Source organism: Ambystoma mexicanum, chromosome 4p, assembly GCF_040938575.1.
Source record: "Ambystoma mexicanum isolate Mex_15411 chromosome 4p, UKY_AmexF1_1, whole genome shotgun sequence".
Taxonomy (NCBI): domain Eukaryota; kingdom Metazoa; phylum Chordata; class Amphibia; order Caudata; family Ambystomatidae; genus Ambystoma; species Ambystoma mexicanum.
This window is the reverse complement of record NC_090927.1, coordinates 1,156,058,556-1,156,084,031: the sequence shown is the minus strand read 5'-3', so window position 1 is coordinate 1,156,084,031 and position 25,476 is coordinate 1,156,058,556. Positions and strand designations below refer to the sequence as shown.

Below are 25,476 nucleotides of genomic sequence, written 5' to 3'. Positions count from 1 at the left end.
TCCACTCATGTCCCCCTGCACCCCCACCCCCCAGCATGTGGGGCACCCTCCACCAGGCCCCCGCTCATGTCCCCCTGCACCCCCACCCCCCCAGCATCCACGGGCACCCTCCACCAGGCCCCCACTCATGTCTCCCAGCACCCCCACCCCCCAGCACTGTGGGGCACCTGCCAGCAGGCCCCCACTCATGTCCAACTCATGTCCCTGTGCACCCCCACCCCCAGCACTGTGGGGCACCCTCCACCAGGCCCCCACTCATGTCCCCCAGCACCCCCAGCACTGTCGGGCACCTGCCAGCAGGCCGCCACTCATGTCCAACTCATGTCCCCCTGCACCCCCACCCCCCAGCACTGTGGGGCACCCTCCACCAGGCCCCCACTCATGTCTCCCAGCACCCCCACCCCCCAGCACTGTGGGGCACCTGCCAGCAGGCCCCCACGCATGTCCAACTCATGTCCCCCTGCACCCCCACCCCCCAGCACTGTGCGGCACCCTCCACCAGCCCCCCACTCATGTCCAACTCATGTCCCCCAGCACCCCCACTCCCCAGCAGTGCAGGGCACCCTCCACCAGGCCCCCACACATGTCCCCCAGCGCCCCAACCCCCCAGCAGTGCAGGGCACCCTCCACCAGGCCCCCAACTCCTGTCCCCCTGCACCCCCACCCCCCAGCACTGTGGGGGCACCTGCCAGCAGGCCCCCACTCATGTCCCCCTGCACCCCCAGCATCCAGGGGCACCCTCCACCAAGCCCCCATTCATGTCCCCCTGCACCCCCACCCACCAGCACTGTGGGGCACACTCCACCAGGCCCCCACTCATGTCTCCCAGCACCCCCACCCGCCAGCACTGTGGGGCACCTGCCAGCAAGCCCCCACTCATGTCCAACTCATGTCCCCCTGCACCCCCACCCCCCAGCACTGTGGGGCACCTGCCAGCAGGCCCCCACTCATGTCCAACTCATGTCCCCAGCACCCCCACCCCCCAGCAGTGCAGGGCACCCTCCACCAGGCCCCCACACATGTCCCCTTGCACCCCCACCCCCCAGCAGTGCAGGGCACCCTCCACCAGGCCCCCACACATGTCCCCCAGCCAACATTTCATCACAATCTAGATCCCTGGCCCTTATGGTCAGCCCCCAAATCCCAAACACCCACCCGAGTATTGCATCCACCCACTTAGAAATGGCAATAACATGATAGAACCCCAATTGCAAGTTTGCAAATGAACACATGTCCCTCACATACACCCAATGGGTGTCAGTGAATCTCAAAACCCATATCATGATATGCATAAAACCAATGAGATGATACTACACATTGAAGTTTGAACAAAAAATATGTATTAAAAGCAACATAAATTGAATCAAAAATAAACAAACAAAAATGGGAATTTAAAAAAATAAAAACCAGCATGTCCGTGAAATAAGGCAAAACCACAAATCATAATCCAAAGGAAAGGTGTCCAAAGTCACAGTCCACAAAAGTAAATCCAATGGAAAATTAAAATCGAAAACCATTGCTCCATGGGTAAATCATAACAAAAAAATGAAAATCCAACAGTCAGATAAACAGATAAACAATCCAGGGTCCATGATCCCAACAGAAGAAATGAAACCTATCTAATAACACTACCTAATAAAAAAAAAACTATATACAAAAATGTGGCCCATTGTCCAAAAAGTCCAAAAAAAATGCAAAACCAAAGGAAACCTAACACTAACTACAGAACTATTTACAAGGGCAGCGGGCTAGTCCGACGGCTCACTTTTGGATGTCCCGGGCCAGGGCATCATCGAACTCCTGCACAATGTCCCAGAGGCGGTCCTCCTCCATGGCCCCGAGGGTCCGCAGGGCCGTCGACATGTCCACCTCCAACCCCCTGCGGATTGCCTCGAGGCACTCGGCCCGCCTCAGGGCCCTCCGCATGGAGGTCTCCGCCCTGACCATCGTGAGCCGTGCCTCTTCCGCCCGCTGCCGCTCCGCATCTATGGCGTGGCCCAACCGCTGCCACACGGAAGACACTTCCCGTCCTGGGTCCTCCTGCCCTCTGGCCGATGCCTGCCCCTCCGATGTCGAAGGCCCCAAGCCATCATGGCTTCCAACACGTTGCTGCTGCTGCTGTGCCTCTTCCCGTGCACTGCCTCCTGCTGCCTGCACATCCTCCGCTGGCTGGGGTGCAGCCGTTGATGTGGCCACCCTTGCTGGACGTCCGACTCCCAACTGTGGCAGGGATGCCTCCTCCACCAGCCTGGCCGCACCGTCAGAGGCAGCTCCACAGGGCACCCAGGTGACTAATGGGTGGGAAGATGGCACGGAGGACGACTGGCGCATAGGGGGTTCAGTTGAGGAGGGGGTCGTAGCAAGCCCCATCAAACGGAGGAATCCGGCCTGGGTGACCTGTCCCAGTAGGCCAACGCGGTCAACGAGCCATTCAAGATGACGTGCAGTCTCCTCATGAAAAGACTGCAAGTCACTTTGCATGGCCTTTGACGCAACGGCACACCAGTCAGGACAGGCTCAACCCGGACCCGGATAGCCACGTCCGCAGGCAGAGGAAGGCCAGTTGTCGTGAGCTCATCCCCTGCCTGAAAACGGGTCTGGACATAGGCATCCCTGCTGGTGCAAGATGATGCAGTGACAGGATCAGGGACAGGATTGCACACAGGCACCTCCGCGGCGGCCTGTGCTGCCTCCTGTCCCTGGTCCTGCACCACTAGCACCAGTGGAATCCCCACCTCCAGACCCCGTCTCTGTTGCTTGCACGGCCTCCTCCTCCACCAAACCCCCCACCAACCTGGATGACTCCGTGCCATCTTCCCCCGTTGGGCCCTGTGGGGTCCGAGCTGCCCCTTCTGCTGCCGAGGAGTCCAACTCCAACCTCCGCTTCTTGGACCTCCCCCCGGCAGCTGCGGCCTGGGACGCGGCACCGGACTCCTCACTCCCCGACGAGATCACAACCTGGGAGGGGAGCCGGGCCTTGCGTCTCTGGCTGGCGGTGCGATCCCCGCCGCTGTGCTCCACAGCACCTTCTCCGCCCTCTTCATCAGTTGACGCTACAGACAGGGAGAAATAAAACACAGGCATCAGGGCACTGTACAATGGACACATACACACATGACAGTTGTACATGAGTGGCATTGGCAAACCTCAGACATGGCATCACAATCGCCAACACACATGTCATTTCAACTTCCACACATGAGCCATACCACAGCCATATCGCAACCGCCAGCACCATCCATACATATACAACAGCATGAGCAGGCAAAGGTGAGCCAGACATCACATGCAGCACAGGGAGTGCACTACACATGCACGCACACCACCACACTTGCATGCATGTGTACACCTCTGCCAACTGTCGCAGTGTTCAGATGGGCATCCATGTCACATCTGCCAATCCGGCTTCCACATCCCGCTGTCACATGCATCCATGTTGCATCACTGTTGCACCCTTGTCAAATACACACACATGCACATGTACACAGTGCTGATACATGCAGCTGAAAACAACATACATGCGTGACATCACAAACATGCCTACTTACATACACATTCATCCAAACATGTGTGCCCACACAACTGCATTTGGCATGCAAGTCTACACACACAAGCACCATCCATGTCTCACACATGACAGCCCTCGCATGTGCTAGCCTCACGGCCCTGTACACCCCCACCCATACTCGGCCCCATACAAACAGATGTGCAACCTGCACACTACTCGCACATCACCACACGCACAGCTTACAATCATGATGCATGTACACTTACCGCTCGACTCCAGGCGGGTCTGCCTCTCAAGGACCTGGACGTGGAGCGCTGGGGATATGCATTCCAGGACCCTCATCTGATCTTCCGACAAGTGGCCCTGGCGCCCCTTAGCATCCGCTGCCTTCAAGAGGCACCGGGCCTTGTTGAGGGTCCTGGACCTGAAGTCCTCCCAGCGCTTCTTGACATGTTGGAAGTCGCGGACTGCCACCCCTTCCGCGTTGATGGCAGTCACGATGTCTGTCCAGATCCGAGTCCGTCCTTCCTTGTCGGCGCGGGAACTTCCGAAGAGGCATCATACTGCCCCAGGACTTGCTCCACCAGGACACCAACTTCGGTGGCAGTGAAGCTGGTGCCCCTCTGCCTCTCTGGCCGGGGGTTGTCAGTGGTGCCAGATGTTGCAGTGCCCGACATGACAACCCCAGAGGCAGGAGAGGGTGGGCAACTGGGTCCTGGGGCTGGGCTGTGGAACGATGGAATCCCAGTCGGGAGTCTTCGGTTCCAGCAAGGGTGGTCACAGCAACAGCAGCCCTGGCTGATGTGCAGGCAGCAAATGGCAGGGCACGTGGGAGCAGGCAGTCAGGCAGCAGCAGATGGCAGGTGGGCGCGTGCTCGGGGCTCTGGGGGGCAGTAATTCGGCCTTCTGGGCAGGAGCGTGGTCTTCTGTGTGCTTACGAGTGGCCAGCTTGATACGGAGTGATTTGGCACGTGAAAATTCTGCACGTCAGCGTGTAATTCGAGGAAAGGCCCTTAGCGCGTCTGCACGCATACGCAATTTCATTGGACAGAAGGCCCTTCAAGCGCAAGCACCTCTGTGACGTGATGCGCGCAGCCGTGCATGGGCGTTTCAGCGCGCGTGAAAAACTGCACGTCCGCGTGTAATCCGAGGAAAGGGCCCATGCGCGTAAGAGGGCGTTTCCCTCAGCACGGGTTAAAGGTGAGCGGGGCCAGCAGTTCGCTGTATGTGCCTTTCGTGGAGACCGACGTGTGTTGCTGCCTCCTGTTGTTTTGCGCGCCATCACAACTTCACAGCTATCAAGGACGTATCTCTTCTTTTGGCGGGGGTATTGGCTACGCGTGTTTTTCTGCATCGCGCTTGTCAGACGGTGAGTCGCACACGCCATTTTTCCCACTGCGGGTGCCCCTGTGCACCCATTTTCGATGTCATAGTTGCCTGCGTGTCCCACGCGTACGCGTTATTCGTGTTACTGGGTGCCACCGCATACCGCGGGAGGTTGAATCCACGCACATAGGCTGCAGGGTTGCGTGCACGGTTTTACTGCAGTTTTGGGGTGCCTGAGCGTTGCGTGACCCGTCACTACATCACCGGGGTCACATACAGCCTTGCAGGTGCAGGGGGGCTGTTAACATCTTGCTTCCCACCCCCTTCACCCCAATTGCCCAGGCCAATTGTGGTGTACACCTCCCATTGGCACTACTCCATCTGTGCCGGCACTACTACATCTGTGCCATGGTTGGGAGGACACCAAATGTGAGGGGCGCCTCAGCTGAGCGTACTCCTTGTGGCGGGCGTGGTCGGGGACGTGGCCGTGGTGACCAGGAGTAGGGGGACTCCAGGGTGTCCAGGGCGGCCACAGAGGGGGAAGAGGCAGGGGTGCGCCACTTGAGCACATTGTTGTGCCATGTGTTGGTGCAGTCATGCCACCACCCCCTGTGGTTCCGGGGGATGCAGCTTCTGCATCTGGCACTGGCGCTCGTGTGACCCAGCAGTCCGTTCCATCGACTGCCACGGGCCCAAGGGTAGTGGTAGCTGCAGGTGCAGCTGTGGACACCGCCACCCAGGGTCAGGGTCTGCCAGCGCAGGCTGCGTTGGCACTTGAGGAGCCCTTGGTAGATTTTCAACAGGCCAGGAGGGAAACCATGGGGGCAGGCCGGGCTGCTCAGACCAAGAAACGTGTCCCTGGGGCAGTTATGTCATCTGCTGCCCCGAACAGCCGGGTGTTGGGCAAGTGCAGCGGCAGACGCACCCAACACCACCCCGGTTGTGAGTCTGCCAACCAGGACCGTTGCGGTCAATGACCCTGCCACAGCTGATGTTGCTGCGCAGGGTCCATTAGAGGGCACCCAGATGCCACTGACACAAGTCAGGCCTTTGGTCGTCCCTCCACCTGCCACTCCCTTGGCTCAATCCACCGAACCCACTGGCCATACTGGTCAGGGCGGCATTAGCCAGCCAGGGTCTGCGCCACAGTCCAAGAGGAGGAAGGTTGCACCTGCAGCACAGGCTGGGACCCCACACACAGCCACGACCTCCTGCACGTCGAGGAAGAAGCCTTTCTGCAAGCAGGAACTGGACTTCCTCGTGGGCTACGTGCGGGGCCACAGTCGTGACATGCCAGTGGGTGCCAATAGTCAGACTACGGCTGCCCAACCTGACACCCACTGGAAGCATGTTGCGGAACATATAAGTTCATTCTGACATGAGGTGCACAAGAGTGCAAAAAGCGTTGGAATGACATCAAACGCAGCACTAAGGCTAAGCGTGCCTCTAATTACAACTTGACTCTGGTGACTGGCGGTGGGCCTGCATCAAAGGAGGAAGAGCTCACTCCGCATGAGGCACTCGTTGCAGAGTTCATACCACCTGAATTGGTCTAAGGAGTGGGAGAGATGCTGGACTTTGATGCCCAGTCCAGTGAGTGTTGATGTGTGTTTGTTGAGGACGTGTGTGTTTCACTTGTGGGATGTGTTGTGCATGATTGCCACTACATGTGACGTGTACATGGTTCTGATGTGTAAGTAATGCAATGCTTCCATGATGCATGTCTGCTCTGCTGGATGGTGGACATGTGGAGCAGACGGGGACTGTCCGCATCACCACTATTGCACCCTACTGACATGCTGGTTGCAAGTATGCCCCTCCGGTCCACGTTCCAGCTCACTGGCCCTTCTGCATGTGGCATGGGGTGACCTTCCTCTCAGCCCAGGCACAATGTCATTGCATGACTGACGTGCATGTCTCCTCTGCCTGCATGCAGGGACTCCATGTAGGCATGCTGCCTTGCCCCTCGTCCGCCACTCTGCACCCCAGTTCCACCTTTGCACTGGTCTGCTTCAATCTTGCCAATGTGTACTTTCCTGTTCATGCGTCCTGTGTAAATGCTAACTTCCAGCGTACAATCTGCCAGACATATGCCGTGTGGTACAGCCTTAGTACTTGATGCAGGGTATCTCACTTGTACTGTGCATAGGTCAGATGTCCCGCAGGGACATGAGTGCCCATTCATGCTCCATGTGCATTGCACGCATGCCCCTATGTGTCCTTGACTGGATGATCACTATAATACAAGTCCTGGGTGACATACATTGCATGGCATCTCATCAGCCTTCCCATGTTAACTGTGGCTCAGTACTGCGTTGCACACATGTTTAGGGTCTGACAATCTGTGTGGCTCACAGGCCTCAGCCTGTTCAATGGCCAATGACTCTGTCCAACTGTTGTTGTGTCTTCTTCACAGGTGGGCGGCCTCCAGAGTTTTCATCATGTGTCCTGCTTACTGTCCCATCATCATTTGCAGTGTTGTCACTTGAATCACATTAAGCTGTTGATGCCAGTCAACACTGCCTGTCAATACACAGGTGTATGGTCAGTCTTTTGATACCATGCTAGGCATCCCTGCTTTTGTACTGGGGTGGAGGGGTGCTTGGCTTCTAGATATGGTACACATTGAATGCACAATGCACGTGATGCCTGAATTTGACCTTGCACTGCCTTCACATTTCCTGGCACACACCATGGAGTCCTTGTACATGTAGGTAGTGAGTGGCGTACACATTTTCTGCACTGCATAGACCCACTTCCATGGAAACTGCCACCTTTCAACAGGTCTGATCACAGAAGCAATTCAAAATTGACCCAGCATGCATGCCAGGTTATATGTTGTGTGTCACATGTCTGCCTGATGCGTTTGTTGTCGGTGTGTGTGTGTGTGTGTGTTGTGTGCTTCTGACATGTGTAGTGACCTTTTTTCTCTCTATTTTTCAGGTGATGACGCAATGGAGGCGGAGGATGGTGTTGTCATGCCAGACACAGGGTTGTTACCACTACATCAACCCGGCACAAGTGGGGGTCGTGGGGTGGTAGGCCACGAAAACCCCCAAGTGCTACAGTCCATCTTGTCTCTGGCTGCCTAGGAGTCCAGCCTTGATGACGACTCTGACGTCCATGTTGAGTTGGATGAGCATCAAGTCCATGTGTCAGGGGTGAGTGATTCTGATGTGGACACTCCTCTGTCTGCGACACCTGCACTGAGGGATCAGACAGTCGTGGTTCCTCCGCCCGTGGTGGATCGGGACGCAGGATCACTGTCCACACCAGTCACTGATGTGCCTGGGACATCATGTCGACGGGGGCATGTAGTCGTGCAGCCACGGGCGGTGCCAACACAGCGAGGACCCCTGGTCCTTGGGTCCCGCAGGGGTCAAGCCTGGCAACACGGTCGCCGCGCGCAACCGCAGTATACTGAGTGGGAGCAAGACATGACTGCCAATTCAGAACGGCAGGGGGCAGCAATGGAGAACATCGCTGAGAGCATGGAGCGTGTGGCCCGATCTGTGCTCCCCCCTGCTAGGCAGGTGCTTCTCCAGCAGCAGGCGGCACGGTCCATGGCCCGCTCGCTCAGGCTGGGCATGGCGGCCTCAGACAGGGCACGCCAGGCTGAAATGTCGTCTCTGCGTCAAGCAATTGCTGCTCACGCAGAGGCGCACATGAATGCCCTGAGGGAGGAGTATGCTTCCCTCAAATCCACTCTGGGTGTCCTTATGATGTCCCAGAGGCAGCGGGCAGAGGAGAGGTTTGCACAGCTTGAGCGTACCATCTCGGCTGAGCTACAGGCTTGCCGGGAGGTGCAGCGGTTGTCCAGCCAGGCCTTGCAGGAGGAACTCCGTGTTACACGTGCTACCTTGCAAGAGGAAGCACGTGTATCACGTGAGGTTCTGCATGCAGACCTATGTCACATCGCCACACGGAACCAGGCTCACCCGTCCGGCAGACTTGCTGCCCACGAGGGGCAAGCTGCGGCTAGGCGTGGCCAGGCTACTGTGCCACGTCCTCCTTTCCAGGATGAGCCAGACTCGGACGACCATCTATCTCCCACATAGGTCGGGCTGTGCAGGCGTTGAGCCCATGGAGTTTTTTTTTTTTGGCTCAGCATCATCGCATGTGGGTGTTGAGCAGCACCCTGTACCTCCCCCCTCCTGGGTGCCTCCCCTCCCCCCGGGTCGTATGTGGCCATTTTTGATTTTTCTTTTAGTTTAGTTAGTTAAGTTTCTGTTTGATAGTTAGTTTAATTAGGTAATGTAGGTTTTTCATAGTTAGTGTAATTAGTTAATATAGTTTAAAATGCTTGTCTATTGTGCTTTCATGTGACGGTGCGGCGCTTTGTGGCTTTTGAAGGCATCCACTGTCTGTTCCAGCTGGGCCCTTCAGGCTTGTCTTGTGTATGTGTTTGCTGCTTGGGGTCCTTGACTCACATATGCACTCCTGCCTCCCTTATCCATGGGCTCGCAAGGATGGTTCGGTGTGACAACCTATTACACAAGGGCTTTGGACTGTCATATCTGTGGCATGTCTGGTGCTGTGTGACTTGTGTTGACACCCCTAGTGGGGATGATTGTGGTGTTATTGTCCACTGTTCAGCTTTTGCTAGATGGGGTGTTTCATGATTAATGTGTACATTCATTGCTATGCATTGTGTAGTATGTTTCTTATCTTTACTGTACACATGCTTGTTGCAATTCATGCCGTAGATAGTGTGTTCCACACTTTGGATGTGAAAGACGGACTGATGGTGTGATTTCTGATGTAAGTCTCTGACATGGTCCAGTAATGAGATGTCTGAAGAGACACACACAGATGACTTTAAAGCATTAATCATGTGTTTCATGCCCTTTCTGCAGCAGGATTAGCCTCCAGAGCACCTTTGCCAGCAGACATGGCCCATTGGATGTCTGAATTCTGGACACGTTTGTTGGTGCCCGCATGCACATGTGTGCACAAGCAGAGGCACAGGGATTGCAGACCTACATCCTAGAACGGCTGACGTGTTCCAAGGAACTCCAGGCAAGGTGAGCAGCACAGGGGGCCACAACACAGCAAAGCTTGCACCAGGCGAGTTGCACATGCAGGCTTAGTCACAGCACTGAGGGTGAGCTTGGACGAATATTGGTGTTGAAGCACACAATGCAGCTCAGATGTGTTGGTGGACTGATGGCTGTTGATTGTAAGGTTGTCTGGGACACCTGCAGGGGCAGTGGCACATACCCTCCGGTACACCAAGGTCCATTGAGGCACTTGTATCAACCATGTAGCCTTCCGAGACATGGAAAGGGGCAGCTCACAGGGACATACAGCAAGGGACATACTCGGGTGCAGTGCATTTCATTTCCATGTACATTTTGATACATGCACTGCCAACTTTGTTTCGGTCATGGTGGAACACGACTTGTTCTGAAGTCATGCCTTGCTATATGGGTCTGTCTGCTTACCCAGGGAACATTGCATGTTGTGTGAATTGTGACACATTGGTGTTCCATTTGCCACGCACCCACCGGCGGCTGACTTACTGCATTGACTGTGTATGACCCATCACAGGGGTAATGTTATATATGGGTACGAACATCTCCACCAGATTGTCTGTTTGTAGAGTAGTTTGTTGCTATGGGGCATGTTTGGTGGTGTGTTTTTGTGTAATGGACGCGTACAGATTATTAACTGTGGCTCTCTTTGCAGCATTGCAGTGCTCCTGTAACCGGACCTGAGAGTGCGCAGGCAGGAGGCCAGCACTCAAAACCAGAGCTAAGTGTTTGTTGTTTTTCTTTTCAAACTGCTATGCATAGGCTTGCTGGGGGGTGCACTAATGCATGGATGAATGTGTAATTCAATTTGTTATGTTTATTTTTCCCTAATCACCCGGAGTCCTATCCAATTTTAAACCCTGTACCCTCTACCCGGTGTTCCTGCTTCCCGTACCTATCCAAGCAACATTCCCTAACCCTCTTTCCCCGCTGGGGTTGCGGATGCCTGTGTAAGCCCCAAACCTGCAGGCGCCAAAACCCTAGAGGGGGTGGTTGGTTCGTGCCACTCCTAAGCCTTGTCTACAGAAGGCCATGACAATGATGTCCAAGTTTGTTCGGATTGTGTATGTGTTGATGCAGGTAGTACATTTCGTGCATTCCCTACTTTCATTTGTCATTCCTCCTCCCCTCTCCTGCCACTCATTCCAGTTATCCAGTGTGCCAACACCTGTCCCGACTGCATATCCCTGACCCTCCTTCCCCACCAGGGTCTCAGAGACCTGTGTGAGTTTGACCTTGCAGGCACCCGGGACACGGTGGGGGTGGTTGTTTCGTGACACTCCCGCGCCTGTACACGGGACCTGTGACAGTACACATCCGTTCATGGTGCATCATTCTATGTTATGTACCACACATGGTTCACATCCTGTTGTGACATTGTTTTACTGTGCTACCTTGGTTGTTACATCATTGTGGTAGTACTTGGCCTTTGTGAGGTATTGCTACGTCAGGTCATCTACTGGAGGGTGTTCTGGTTCATTTTTCTGGCTTGGATTTTGTGATTATGCAAATGAGGGTGGACTCTGAGGGTGCAGGCACCTTTTTACGCACAAGGTGGGAGATGGTGACGAAGGGGAAGGGTGATCCTGTGGCCAGGTGAAATTGAGGGTTGAAGGCTCCATGACCCAGGTGCAGTTGTTCAGTGGGTCATTGCCTTGCCCTGCAGTGTGATGGGAACCCTGACATTGTAATGGTGGTATCCTATGTACATGTTGTGTTCTGATGATCAATGCCTGTTCATGTGTTCCGTTTACCTTTCAGGTGTGAGGGGGTAGTTGTGGTTTGATATGCTGGGGTGTACACATGGTGAATGTTCACATGTGATGTGTAGAGGACACTGATGGTCACTTGATTGCACATGCATATGTTGAGTGCATGTCCTTACTGACCCACACACTTGCACTATGATGCACTACATGTACAACCACCCTTGCATATCCACGTGTACACTCTGTTTGCCTTCTGGTGCCCACTGTGTCCCTGCAGCACATGTTCTGTGACCAATTATGGATCCTGTACATGCCTAATTTGCTTTTTGATGTGGTCTGTTGCTTAGATGTGATGCTCAGGGTGTGCATCACACACAATGGCTGTTCACTGTGCTGTGCGCTGAGCAGTGTGTTGCAGGAGTTGGACACAGCACACAGAAGCTGCAGTGTTGATTTTGCAATGCACAATGTGCATGTAGACAGGCATTCATTGTTATGTTACGTCTACAACTTTTGTAATGCATTTGGAAATGACTTATTTTGGGTGGGAGGTTGTTGGGCAGTCATTTCATCTGATTCCATGTCAGGCATCATTGTCTGATGCCACTGTACATTTTTGACATGGCAATGTGTACCTTATTGGTACTGTGTTGGTGTATGGGTATTGCTTGCCATGTCATGTTGTGGTTTGGGAGGGTTTGAGTGACATAACAGTGATGGTCATGGCCTGTTTTGCAGGTGTGTGTGATTCACACCTTGCATGTCAGGTTCATCCGCTTCTCAAAGCAACTAGCTGGGGGTAGATCTCTCTCCGCGGCAGGGGCCTCCGTCTGGAACAGCCTTCCTGCCTCACTAGAACTTGAGGAGAACCATCTCCGGTTCCGGAAGCACCTCAAGACCTTCCTCTTTGCTTCTGCTTTATCTCTGCCTCTCCCTTGCAAAATTCTTTACTGCAACTGCACTGGATCTGCAACTGGGCCACTCTCACCGACCTCGGTCCCTGGCCCAGCCACTCTCCACTTGCACTGCCTCCCTGGCAGCCCCTGCACTGCGGGACTGTCTCTCTATCCCTACAGCCCCCCCTTCCCAGCACTTGTCTGCACTTACCTTTGCAGTTGCCACCAGCTGGCCTATTTATTTGTTTTTTAGTCTACTTACCCTGTACTGCACTCCCTCCTCCCCTTCCCCTTGCACTTTTCCCTTCCCCCTACCCCTGCACTTGCACAATCTAAATGACACCTGGCCTAGTAGTATCGTTGTCTGTCTTCCCTTGTTCCCCCCTCCCTGCCTCATCGCACCTTGAAATACTTGTGTATAGGCACGTTACAAATGCCATATCATGTCATGTCATATGTGTGCCTTTTGGTCACACAGGATAGCTTGTGTTTAAGTAACTAGGGATGCAGACAATGTGGCACTTCCATGGCAACTATCTCAGGGTGGTAGGGTTGTGACAGTTGACTGTCTCTTTGTCATCATCGATTGTCACCTGGTATGTGCCAGGCCTGTGTGCACTCCGCAGGGGTGGGAGTTTAGGTGAAAAATGTGGCCACAAGCTGGGTCCGGGCTTCCTCGCCACATGCCCTGTCCCCTCCCATGGGCAGCGCCTGTGCCTGTGGTTGGGGATGTGGGGGCACCACTATGTCCACCGGTACGCCCTGCCGTGTTGCAACATTGTGCAGGACACATGCTTCCAAAATGATCCAGAACACTACTGGGGGTGCATAGAGTAGCTGCCCGCCAGAGCGGTCAAGGGAGCGGAAACGTGACTTGAGCACTCCGAATGTGCGCTTCACTATGGCCCTGGTTGCAATATGGGCGGCGTTGTATCTTACCTAGGGTGGTGTGGTGGGGTTCCGGATTGGCGTCGTCATGTGGTTGCTCAGAGGGTAGGCACTGTCCCCTGGGGTGGTGTAAATGGTTGTGATTATTGGGGTTTGTGTATTTGTGTGTGTGTGCGTGTGTGACATGCATGCAAGTGCAAGGGCATTTGTATTCACCTAGGAGCCATGTGTCGCCATGCTGCCCAGCTTCCAGGGCCCGGCTCAGGGCGGACATTCTGTATATGAAACTGTCATGGGTGGAGCCAGGGTAGTTTGCATAGACAGAGGTGATGATTCCCTTTGCATCGCATACCACCTGTACATTGATGGAATGCCAGTGCTTGCGGTTTCGGTAGATGTGCTCAGTGGCCCTAGGTGGACGTAGGGCCACATGGGTGCAATCTATGGCACCGAGCACTTTGGGGAAGTGTGCCACCCTGAAAAAATCCAGGACAACGGCCTGCCTTTCTGCGGGTGTTCTGGGCATGTATATGTGCCTGCGGACTGAGGGTCGCGCTGTCATGATTGCCAGTACCTGGTGTAGGCAGTGTGACTGCGTGGCCTGTGAGACCCCCCCCACTATGGCAGTAGTCCGCTGAAATGACCCAGTGGCCAAAAAATGCAGGACATTGAGCAACTTCTCCAAGGGGCTCAATGCTTGGGAGCAAAGGGTGGGGGATGTAAGGTCATCTTCCCACTCCCTGACCAGGTCTAGGATGATATGGGGTGGAAACCTATACCTGCCGTAGACCTGGTCGTCAGGCATCCCAAAAGGCTTGTCCGTGGTGCGAAAATGCGTGCCCTGGCTATTCTCCTCCTCCTGCGGTGTCCCACGATCAGTGCTGCGACAAATGGGGCATTCATCGTAGCTGTATATACGTGTTTGTTATTTGCGCGCACTTTTATACTGTGCGCGGGGACGCTTCCGCCTGCCTTCGTGTGGCGGACGCGTTGACGCCTGTGTGCGTCTTTTGCCGTGCGCGGGTTTCCCATATTCGAATCCATGAATACGGGTTGTTTGCGTGCGTGTGGGCGTTCCGTGTAGTTCCCTGCAGTACTTCCCCAGTTACGCCTTCTTTTTCACGCGTTATTCCCCATTCCGCATGTTACGCCCACTGTTACGCCCACTTTGGTTGTGTGCGCCGCGCTATATGCGCTTTTGCTGTGCGCGTAGCGCACGCCGTGTGTGCCCGCGTGCGCCATGGCAGGATTTGGCGCATGGACAGCAGGAAACACGCGCAGCATCTTCCTTGAATCGCACGCGTGCGCTGGGTTTCTCACGCTTGCGCCGGGATTTTCGGCGCACGTTTGCTCCATGAATCGACCCCATAAAGTCATTTGTGATGTTTTGCGGCATTTGCGCCCAAAACAAAAGTCAGAAGAAAAAACCAGCTGGCCTTTTACAACCTTTGGATATTCCAACTAGACCATGGCACACCTTATCTTTAGACTTTATTACTGATCTGCCTCCATGTAATGGATTTAACACCATTCTAGTTATCGTGGATCTTTTTTCCAAGATGGCCCACTTTATTCCTTTGAAGGGATTACCTTCTGCTTCAATTCTGGCCAAGGAGTTCCTCGAAAATATTGTTCGAATACACAGGTTTCCTTCCGTATTGGTCTGTGACCGAGATAGTCAATTCATTTTACATTTTTGGAAGAAATGTTGCCAATTGGCGCAAATCGACGTAAGGTTATCAACCAGTCACCATCCCCAGACCGATGGTCAGACGGAAAGGACCAACCAGACCCTTAAACAGTACCTACGTTGCATGCTTCACCAGACCGAAAGTAATTGGAAAGATATTTTATGGATTTCCGAATATGCATACAATAACTCTGTACATTCAGGAACCGGACAAAGCCCCTTTTACACCATATATGGACACCACCCTCGAACCTCAGAACTCAATTCGCCTCAGCACTTAGAAATGCCTGCAGTTAATCATTTACATTCGACTATTACACAAGCCTTCAAGAAAGCAACAGAACATTTAAAGCAAGCAAAAGAGAAATACAAGACAAATGCTGATCTACATAGAAGTGAAACTCCACAGTACCAAATTGGAGATCAGGTTTGGCTAGCTACAAAACACATACCTCTGAAAGGAACTCAGACTTTTAATCCTAGATATTTGGAACCTTACACCATTAAGGCCATTATCAACACGGTGGCCGTCAAACTGGAATTACCCTCCAATATGCGAATTCATCTTGTCTTTCATGTTTCACTTTTAAAACCCGTTCAACCAGGAACAAGACTAACCAAACCACCAGATCCTATCTTGATAGACGGAGAACCTGAATTTGAGGTGAAAAATATCCTGGACTCCAAGGTGGTAAAATCAAAACTTTTTTACTTAATCGATTGGAAAGGTTACATGCGGCAGGAAAGGTCATGGGAGCCTTGTGACCACATTCATGCACCACGATTAGTGAAGAGATTCCACCGGGACTTCCCAGACAAACCAGGACCAAGGGAGGAACGACTTTAGGAGGGGGCTTGAGGGGGAGTGCTGTCATGATGCATACCCCCGGGCATCCAGACCACGTTCATCAGCCCCGGGAGCAGGCATCATGTTGCCTTGAGAAAACCCAGCAACCCCTGTTAGGGGCTGTCTGGGTTCAGTCCTGGCGCCTATGGCGCCACGCTCATATGGGACATCAGTCCTGGCACCATAGGCGCCAGGCTCATAGGTGCACACTTACCTGATGCAGACCATGCTGCAAGAAGATCCAAACCCATGTGAGGCCTAGAAGGGACTACTTTATCTTAGGGACCATTTTGTTACTCGGTGTGGTCGGGGAGGAATACCTACCTGGGACTACTTTGGAGGCTATTTAAACCACGCCCGAAGAGCAGCACACGCGTCGCGTTATTCTGCATCCAGCAGCGTAACGTTCACCGTGCCAGCAGCAGCATCTAGCCTTCTGCCACGCCCGCCTCGAACCTGGAGCACCTAGAAAGAAGGAAAGAAGCAAAGGTTAGAACAAGAGTATTACCTGATTTCTTACCTGATCCCGGATTCATCGCATCTTCAAACCAGAGGAAAGACTTTGTTTTAAACGCGTCGCATCGCAGCAGCAGCAGCGCCGCACCATACTCGCCCTTCCACGCAGCATTTCTCCGATCCGGCGCTGTCTCCATCTTTACATCGCCGAATCCCGCCACCTAAGGGGGACAAGAAACAACAAGGTGAGCAGAGAGAACGGACAGAGACAATCTCTTTAGCCTCCATATGCTTACCTGATTTTACCGCCGGAGGTATTATTCATCAGCACGCCACATCTTCTTATGCCGCACCTGTAAGAAAAGGAGAAAGCAACAAGTTTAACCCTTGGCATTATTTACCGGACAGTGTTGGGTAACACAGACTTTTACCGGAGCGCTTTCAGCAGTCGATCTTCTTATTGGGTCAAAGTTGCAAGATAAAAGAGAAATTGGGCAGGAGTGAATTCCAGACATTTTGAACCCTTACGAACTATATACTTGCGGCTCTTCGCCAAGACCTTTTGGAGTCAGGATTCGCCTACAACTCTTCCAATATCTTCAGGCCAGTGAAGTAACTGGTCATCAACGCGCCCCTGCGTGCTTTGCAGGATGGAGGGCTCATCCTTCAAGAATATAAGGTGAGATTGCTGAGAGGGGACAGTGGGGGAGCGATCACTTGAATCCACAAGTGGCTAAATCCATCTCTCCAATTGTAGGAGAATATTTCTACGGGTCAAGCAGACAAGATTAGGAGGGCAGATCCAGTCAGTCATCGCTGCAATATGCATCACGTGGGTGGAGGCCGCAGCAGTCCAGGTCCAACCAACGCCCCTGTGGGAGCCAGGTGAGCATAACATCGGCCCAGAATGTATTACCCAGAAACCCCAACAAAGTGAACATTGTGTTTGTTTCCCCACCAAATATCACACTTTGTCGGCGATTGTGGCTAATAAAAACTGGGGCAATTTGCGCAAGGCAGAACTCTGTGGATTCCCACGTGTGTCCACTTTTCGGAAATGCATGGGGTTCCCTGTTTTCCTTGCTGGCTTAGACACCCTGGTGTATCGTTCCCTAAGCACAGCGGCAGCTCCAGGGAGCCCCGGCAGGATCCCCATTCCTCCCCGGAGGTGACAACTGTAACGTAGCACAGCCAGAGGTGCAGCCTGGGCTTGCACACGGACAACCCACATGGGCGGCATCCACTCCCAGGGAAACACCAATGTTCTGCTGGCATGGGGGGCAATTTGTGGCCTGCCCCTGCAATTGTGTTCCCAGCCCACCAAAATATCTGCCCAGACGGCCCATACCCACCCACACCACCAACAATCCAGCCCCAGTCTCACCCACCCCACTGACAGAGGGCCCTAACCATAGAATAATATAAAACAGTACTCACATAACGGTGCAGCTGCTCTCGTAGAAAAAGCTGTAAACAAAACAAAAAACATGTTACCTACGTTCACCCCAGCAAAAACAAATCTACACTCATACTTTCCAAGCATGCCCCCCCTTGCAAGCCATCCCTGGTGGTCTACTGAACCTCAGCCCCCCATTACCCCCCGGTAAAAACACATTTGCCCCTTCCTATGTGCAGATATCTGCCCCCAGGGAGGGCTGCATGAGGTGCTCCCCCACACTTCATTTGGGGTGGGGGGAGAAGCTCACCCCAAAATGCCGGACAGGCCCCCAAAGGGATGGGGCAGTAGGGATTGGGCCCCCTGGTTGGTGTGCCAATCTGCCCATCTGCGCCAAGGCAAGTTTGGTAAACAAAGAAAAAAAATGAAAATGGCAGGCTGTATTTTAGGGGGGGGCTGAGGGGCACCCTAAACCGCCGGGGAATTTTGTAATGTAAGGGGGGTGGCCCTCTCCCCCCCCACACCAAATGAAAGGCGGACCATCTCCATCAGCCCTCCCTGGGGGTGGATAAGAGGGGGCATCTCATGCAGCCCTCTCTGGGGACAGATGCCCCTTCCTAGGAGCAGATATCTGCCCCCAGGGAGGGCTACAAGGGGTGCCCCCATTTCCTTAAAATAAATCCCTGGTGTCTAGTGGCACCCCGCCCCAACCCCACCTAAATCTCCCTTTTTGTTTTTGTTTTTTGTTTTATTCATGTTTTCATTTTGCCCCCTTCCCTGGGGGCAGATGATCAGCCATATGCCCCCAGGGGGGCCCTAACCTGCAGGCCCCATCCTTTGGGGGGCCTGCACACTTATTCCTGGTGGCCCCACCTTTCCACTTGGTGTAGGAGGGGGAGGGCTACCACCCTTTCTGTGTCAGAAATATCCCTGGTGCCAAGTGGCCCCCACCCCCCATCCCTGTTGCATTTTTCTTTCTTTTTTTGCATTTGCCCCCTTTCCTGGGGCAGATGATCAGCCATCTGCCCCCAGGGTTATCCATATGTGCCCCCATGCTTTGGGGGCTGATGGGGGGGGCTGTAAGCAGCCCCTACCTCCCCCCCTGCATTGAAAAGACATCCCTGGTGTCTAGTGGCATTGCTAGCCACGGATCGAGCGCTCTGCGCCCGATCCGTGACCAGCAATGCTGTCATACAAAGTGTCCTTGGAAAGGGGAGATTCTCCCCTTTCCAACGACACCTGCCTCTATCTCCGGCTTGAAATACAGCCGGAGATCGAGGCAGAGGCAGAAGGGCACTCACCTTCTCTTTTCACTGCGGCAGCCTGAAATGGCTGCCGCAGTGAAATTACTTTCACGCCGGCGTGCATTACGCATGCTGATGTGAAATTGAAGGTAATCCAGCCCCCGGGCAAGGTGGGGGGACCTCCCTCTCACATAGTCCGGGGGTTGGATTACTGTTAAGAGCGATCCCTGCTTTGCAGGGATCGCTAAAAACTGAGTGCCAAAAAGGACGAGCTATCTCGTCCTTGGCACCCTTGAGGTAATCCCAAGGACGAGATACCTCGTCCTTGGCACTTAAGGGGTTAAAATAAATCACTGATCAGGCCCTGCCCTGGCTGACCTCTTTCCTCTCTGACAGACCATTCCAGGTCCAACTTGGGTCCTTCCTCTCCTCTATCTCACTCTCTACCTGTGGTATTCCCAGGGGTCTAACCTTTCTCCCTGGCTGTTCAACCAATAACTGGCACCTCTCGCCCACCGCATTGCTGCTCTGTGCTCCAACTTTCAGTGATATACGGATGGCACTCAGCTCGCTTTCTGGCTCCCCTCAGCTGCCTCCTCTCCCATCCCGGATTGTCTGTCTGCAATCCAGGAGCGCTGTGCCGCTAATGATCTCTGCCTTAATCCCAGTAAGACGGAGATCCTCCTTATCGGCACACCTGCACCTTCCTTGCCTGTCACTCTCTGACCGCCTACTCTGGGCCCTCTTCATGCTCCCTCCTGTGAGGCTAAGAACCCCAGGGTCATCTTCGACTCCACACTCTCCTTCTCTCCTCACATCTCTGATGTCTCTAAGAAGTCAAAATACCAGCTGCACCTCCTTAGAGGTATTCTTCCTTTTCACCTTCCCCCAGAAGCTCACTGTCTCCAGAGCTCTGGTTCTCTTTAGGCTGGACTACTGCAACAGCCTCTTTCTAAATCTATCTGCCTCTATTCTCCGTCCCCTACAACAGGACTGCAAGACTTGTCCTTGGCCCAAGCCCAGGGATCGTATCTCTCCAGCCCTGAAATCTCTACATTGGCTCCCAGTGGCAGCAAAGATCAAGACCCTCTACATTGTCCACAAGGCCTTCTGGGGCCTGGGACCGCAATACCTCCAACTCTCTCTTCAGAAATAACTTCCAACTCGAGCTCTTTGCTCCTCCTCCTCCTTGAGGGTTAGTCGCTTCTCCAAACAACGAGTTGGGGGCAGATCTCTTTCTTCAGCTGGCGCCTCCCTCTGGAACAGCTTCCCTGCCTCTCTGAAACTTGAACAGAACAATCTCTGGTTCCGGAAGTACCTCAAGACCTTCCTCTTTGCTTCTGCCTTGTCTCTTCCTCTCCCCTGCTGATCTCTTGTCTGACACTGCACTGGTCACCTGCCTACCCTCTGAACTCGAGCCCAGGTCCCTGCCCACCCAGTTGCACTCCCGCACTGCCTCCTGGCATCCCCTGCACTTGTGGTCTGTATCTGCAACCCTACAGTCCCCTTAACTGCACTTATTGACACCTATTGTCTGCACTTTTAATACTCGCACTTGCCATCTGTTGGCTGCACTACTTGTTTGCGACCCCATGTCTGCCACTTGCCCATCCTCCTCCGTCCCCCCTGGCACTTCTCCCATCCCCGCTCCCCTGCACTTGTGCAATCTCAATGTCACTAGGCCCAGTAAGATCGTTGTTCTCGTCCTCCCTCTGTTTCCCCTCCCTTGCCTCGTCGCACTTTGAAACACTTATGTCTATAGACGCGTTATAAATGCCATATCATGCCATACCCACAGGTAGGCTTATTTGCCATGGCCGGTAAAAGCAAGTGCCCTCTTTTCGCATCCAGGGGAGGAGTGTGCTGGAACTCCTTGGGAGAGAGTTTCGATATTGTCTCTGTATGCTTTCGTCACGTTCTGGAGAGATTCTCCAATAGTAGCGGCTTCCCTTTCATCCTGATAGCCCCTGAATGGTTAGCCCGCTTCTGGTTCTGGTAGAAACCCAGAGGGAGGGTCCGATATCCCCTTCTGGCAACACAATCTCCTCCGACTGGATTGCTCAATTTAGCAGCATGTTTTCTGGGAAGCTCACCCTAAGGAATCTTGGGTTATCAGCTGAAAATATGTAAATAATCCAGGCAGCCAAGAAGGCATCTACCTGGGCCCCGTACAGAGGCTTGTGGACCAGGTTCTGTTACGAGGCTCTGGGCAAGCATGTCTAACCCTTGACCTGCCCTCTGAAGAAGATCCTCACCTTTTTCTCCCATCTTGCGACTCATGACGATCTTATTTCTCAGCTATCTTGACCTATCGAGCCACCAGAGACATGTTTTTTTTCCACCTCAAACCTAGTTGTGTGAAGACACCTTGAGGGTCTCACTCAGCTCTATTCCCCCAGTCAAGAGGCCTCATGCGGTTTGGGGTTTGAACATCATCCTTTCATCATTAACACTCAAACCCTTTAAACTTTGGCTTCCGCCGAGTTTAAGTTTCTGTCACGGGTGATGGCACTTTTGGCGGCTCTCGTCTCTGCGCATAGTCCATGAATTCCAGGCTCTATTTGCTTCTATTTTCCATAAGGATAAGGTGATTTTACAGCTCATCCAGCATTTTTGCTTAAAGTGGTGTCCCCGTTCCATAGCAACGAGGAGGTGGTACTGCCCACCTTTGTTCAGGATTCCCAGTCTCTGGCTAACATTGCTCTTCGCTCTCTCATTTTCAGGAGAGCCCTAAAGTTTTACCGTCACCGAACTAAACAGTACAGAAAATCTGATGTCCTTTTCATTACCTTTGGCGGTCATCACTCTGCTCACAGGCCTCTAAGGCCACTATTAACAGATGGCTAGTCCCTGGCATCAGACACTGCTATTCCATACAGAAGCATGAGCCTCCTAAGGGCATTCATGGTCACGCCATCAGGGCCAAATACCCTTTTCAGTACAATGTTTCTTGGGACGTTATTAGCCGGGCCTCCACATGGTTTTTCACCATCTGCTTTCTGTAAGCATTGTTGCCTGGACACTAGCTCCAGGCCATATGCTAGTTTTGGACAGGCTGCCCTACACAGGCCTCTTTGCTACCCAGTAGGGATTATCTGATCCCAAAGCCATTTCTTGCTGTGAAATCTCCCATCAGTATGGAGGAATGGGGGAGGGACGTAGGAGTAAGAAATAGTTTCTCACCGTAGTGACTACTGACTACATAGACCCCTTTCCTACATTCTGATGTGAGTCTGGCCCACGGAAACAGGGCCAGAGCTAGGTGTTAATTTGTAGGAAGTAAGAAGAGTGGGGGAAGCAATCTTTGCACCAATGATGTAAGCAGAGGTTCATCTCTGTCCTCAGCCTCTGGATGTCTGGTGTCATGACTGAGGGTTCAGCAGAAAATTGAAAACTAAAATATGTGGTTCACAAATTTGATTATAACAGAGTAATAAATTAGGTTTGAATAAGATCACAGTATGGGATTATTAACTCAAAATATACTGGTGAAACTTCTGTAGCTAGCTCCGTCCTTACCTCTCTCGCTTTCTTCCTCCATAGTCATTTGTGGTTTTAAGTGGCCCAACACTTCTTTCTTGGTCTTGGATGATGTCTTACTGGTCTCTGGTTGGTTTTACCAGAATATCATCTCTGGTTCCCTAGGCTGTCTCAACATGAACCTGTGTCTGTCTCTTCGGGAATGCATTGGGTTCTGGGGTACTCTGGGTTAATGTCTTTGGTTGGATCTCTGGAGCCCCTTGGGTCTTGCTCCTCCATCAACTCAGGAGTTTTCCCTCGGCATCTTAAACATTACCCAAACTTGCTGCCTCGTTTTTGCGATCCTCCTTATCACTTCTCTGTTCCTCCTTTCTCCGGTTCATCTCCCTTTCCCCTCCTCAGACTCTATCCTGCTTTTCTCATCAAAGTTTTGCCATGCTTTGCAGACTACTTTCTCCACTCTTCTTTTCTATTTCTCTTCAAATCTTGCCTTACACTCTTTCACTTCAGTTCTTAAAATTCTCTCCACCTTCTCCTTCGCATTACTTTTCCCCTTCTCTACTATAAACTCTTTCCACATCCTTGAGACCATACAAAGGGCACTGTTGCAGGGTACAAATCTCAATAACCTAGCCTAATGTAACCTCCTTCTGTGCACTACTTTCTAACTACTCCAGCTCCTCATCTTACTCGCAGCACATTTCCTCCTTGCCACAATGCTCCATCTTCTGCTTACCAATCCGTACTCCTAATGCTGTCACTTCCCAGTGACTCCTTATTTTTATCCTCATTTGGGATTGGCTGCGGCACACCTAATTAGTTGATGACTTGCATGTGCAGTGCAGTAATAGTTTCTCTCCAGTTCCAGACCTAACATATTTCCACTTGGGCAAAATATCATGAGCGGTAATAGGGTTACTGACGCACAAGAGGCTAGGGATGGACCGAGGAAGCCCTATACACCACCTCCTATGCATACTTTATCTAGCTGATGGTGGTTCCAAGCCCCCATTGATCTCCCAGTCTCATCCTCCAGCATCACACGTGGGACTTCGTTGGACTAAATCATTCCGACTTTATTTCAGAGATTGTACATTAAGCTGTGTCAAATTGCTTAAGCTATTAATTGGGCTGATTCAAAAGTTGTGAAGGTCTTTCTCAGTCCTTTCATCAGCATGGTGGCCGTCTGCTGTTATAGGATCGAAAGCATATTCATTGTACTAGCTGTGCCTGGCGTTACATATGCCGTTCTAGCATATTGGTTGGTAAATAATAGGGTCACGTCTGTCCCCCTTCTTAAAGATCGAAATTACCATTGATTGCTTTCAGGAAGGGGGCATAGGTCCCTGTGACTTATTATTGCTCATTGAAAAGGCTGAACATGTAGATAACTGTCTTCTTTTGAATTTGAAAGGCATATTTGTATCAGCTTGAATGAGAAATATGCGCGTTATAAGAACAGTATTTAAGTTCCATCGATTACACAGGCCTCTATGATGTGTCTTTGTAGACGTGTAATTGGCGACCTTGTTCACTGTAGAGTCCCTATGATGGCATAAGATTGTGCAGTCACATAATTACAGGGCCTACTTTCCATTTTAGCTTGTGAGGTGGCAGTGGTCCTACAGCGTTTTGCTCTTTAGAGACTGAAATGTTAAGCCGGTAATTAACTGTTCATTGACACTGGAACCGCTGTGCCCTGTGTGTAGAGAAGTGGGGGGTGGAAAGAAGTCACTTGCAAGTGTTCCGAATGTTTGTGATAGTGTAAGGTGAAGATGACCATGTAGAACCATGCTTATTCTGTTTGTTAAAATGATAGCTGTTGTTGAAGTGGAAGGGCACACAGAAGCACACTCTGCCATTTGGACAGCAGAGGGCAACTAAACCCTGATAAATTTCATCAGCTGTTTATTAAAATAATAGCTATTGTTGAAGCAGAAGGGCACACAGAGGTGCACTTTGCCATTTGGACAGCAGAGGGCAACCCAACACTGAGACATCACATCAGCTGAGAGTACAGAAACATACCTAAGCGTTTTTTATATATATGTTGTGTGTTTTGTCCAAAAGCCTGTTGGGTACAGTATCCTAGCTGTATAGAATTCATTTGCTTACCATTGCAGTCAAAGAAGCACTGAGCAGGTAGGCATCTGCCAACTCTATCTCACAGAAGAGGTAGAACCTGTTATTCTTTTTCAGCACTCCTGTGGAAGGATTATTATGAACATAAGTTCTCATTTGTTTGTTGTGCCCGATAGCAATGAACCAGTCATAATTAACAATGTTAAAAATCTTTTTTTCTTCTAGTCACTTTTTGCATTGCTTCATTTAGACATATATCAGCTGGTCACAGCTGATCGTGTTTTATCTCATCATTCACATGCTACCGCAAAGGGATCCTAATACTATCTGAAGAATGTTCTTTTTCATTTCATGCCATTGGAGTTAACTGTTATTTGATTGAAATAATCTTGACATTCCAACAAATAAATCTTGCTGTGCAACCAAAGGTTTTGTTGTCTTTGCGCTTGCTGAACGAGTCATGATCATCAGTGCCTTACTAATGCCCAAATCTTTTTTTTCCTTGCAGAAGTCATCTAGCAGTTTCCTCTGAAGAACCAAAGGTTAAGTCAAGCAAACATCTTCAGAAATGATGATTTTGTTCCTTCCAAGTTACAAAGGGAAGCTATTTCTTCAGTTTTCTGAAAATTCCTGAGCTATATCTTTATTAAAGGAACTCTAGTGCACCCAGGTCAAAGTCAATAGGAATAGACTGGGCTATCACTCTGAGCTATTTCTATCATCTCCTATTAGCGTCCTTAAATACTGTAAAGGGGGTGCCAGAACAATAAAGCACTGAATAATAACCGCAAATGAAAAAGCAAGCCGAAGTGACATAGGTTTTTCATTTTAAGACCTGTGCAATGTTAAATTAACTGCAAGCTTCTATAGGTTATATGTCCGATACTTGAAAAATAATGCCCTTGTTGCTCTACCAGTAGG

The 25,476-nt window shown here is 51.9% G+C and overlaps 1 protein-coding gene across 9 annotated transcripts in view; it reads left to right on the top strand.

Moving 5' to 3' along the window:
• Positions 1-25,273, top strand: part of MAP7 (microtubule associated protein 7) — a 1,989,984-nt gene extending 1,964,711 nt beyond the window's left edge. For all 9 annotated transcript variants that reach the window (XM_069606765.1, XM_069606764.1, XM_069606762.1 and 6 more), the window contains one exon: positions 25,064-25,273. In XM_069606765.1, the coding sequence (XP_069462866.1) occupies positions 25,064-25,074 (11 nt within the window). In that variant the 3' untranslated portion in view covers positions 25,075-25,273. The remainder of the gene's footprint in view (positions 1-25,063) is intronic.
• Positions 25,274-25,476: the final 203 nt, after the last annotated feature.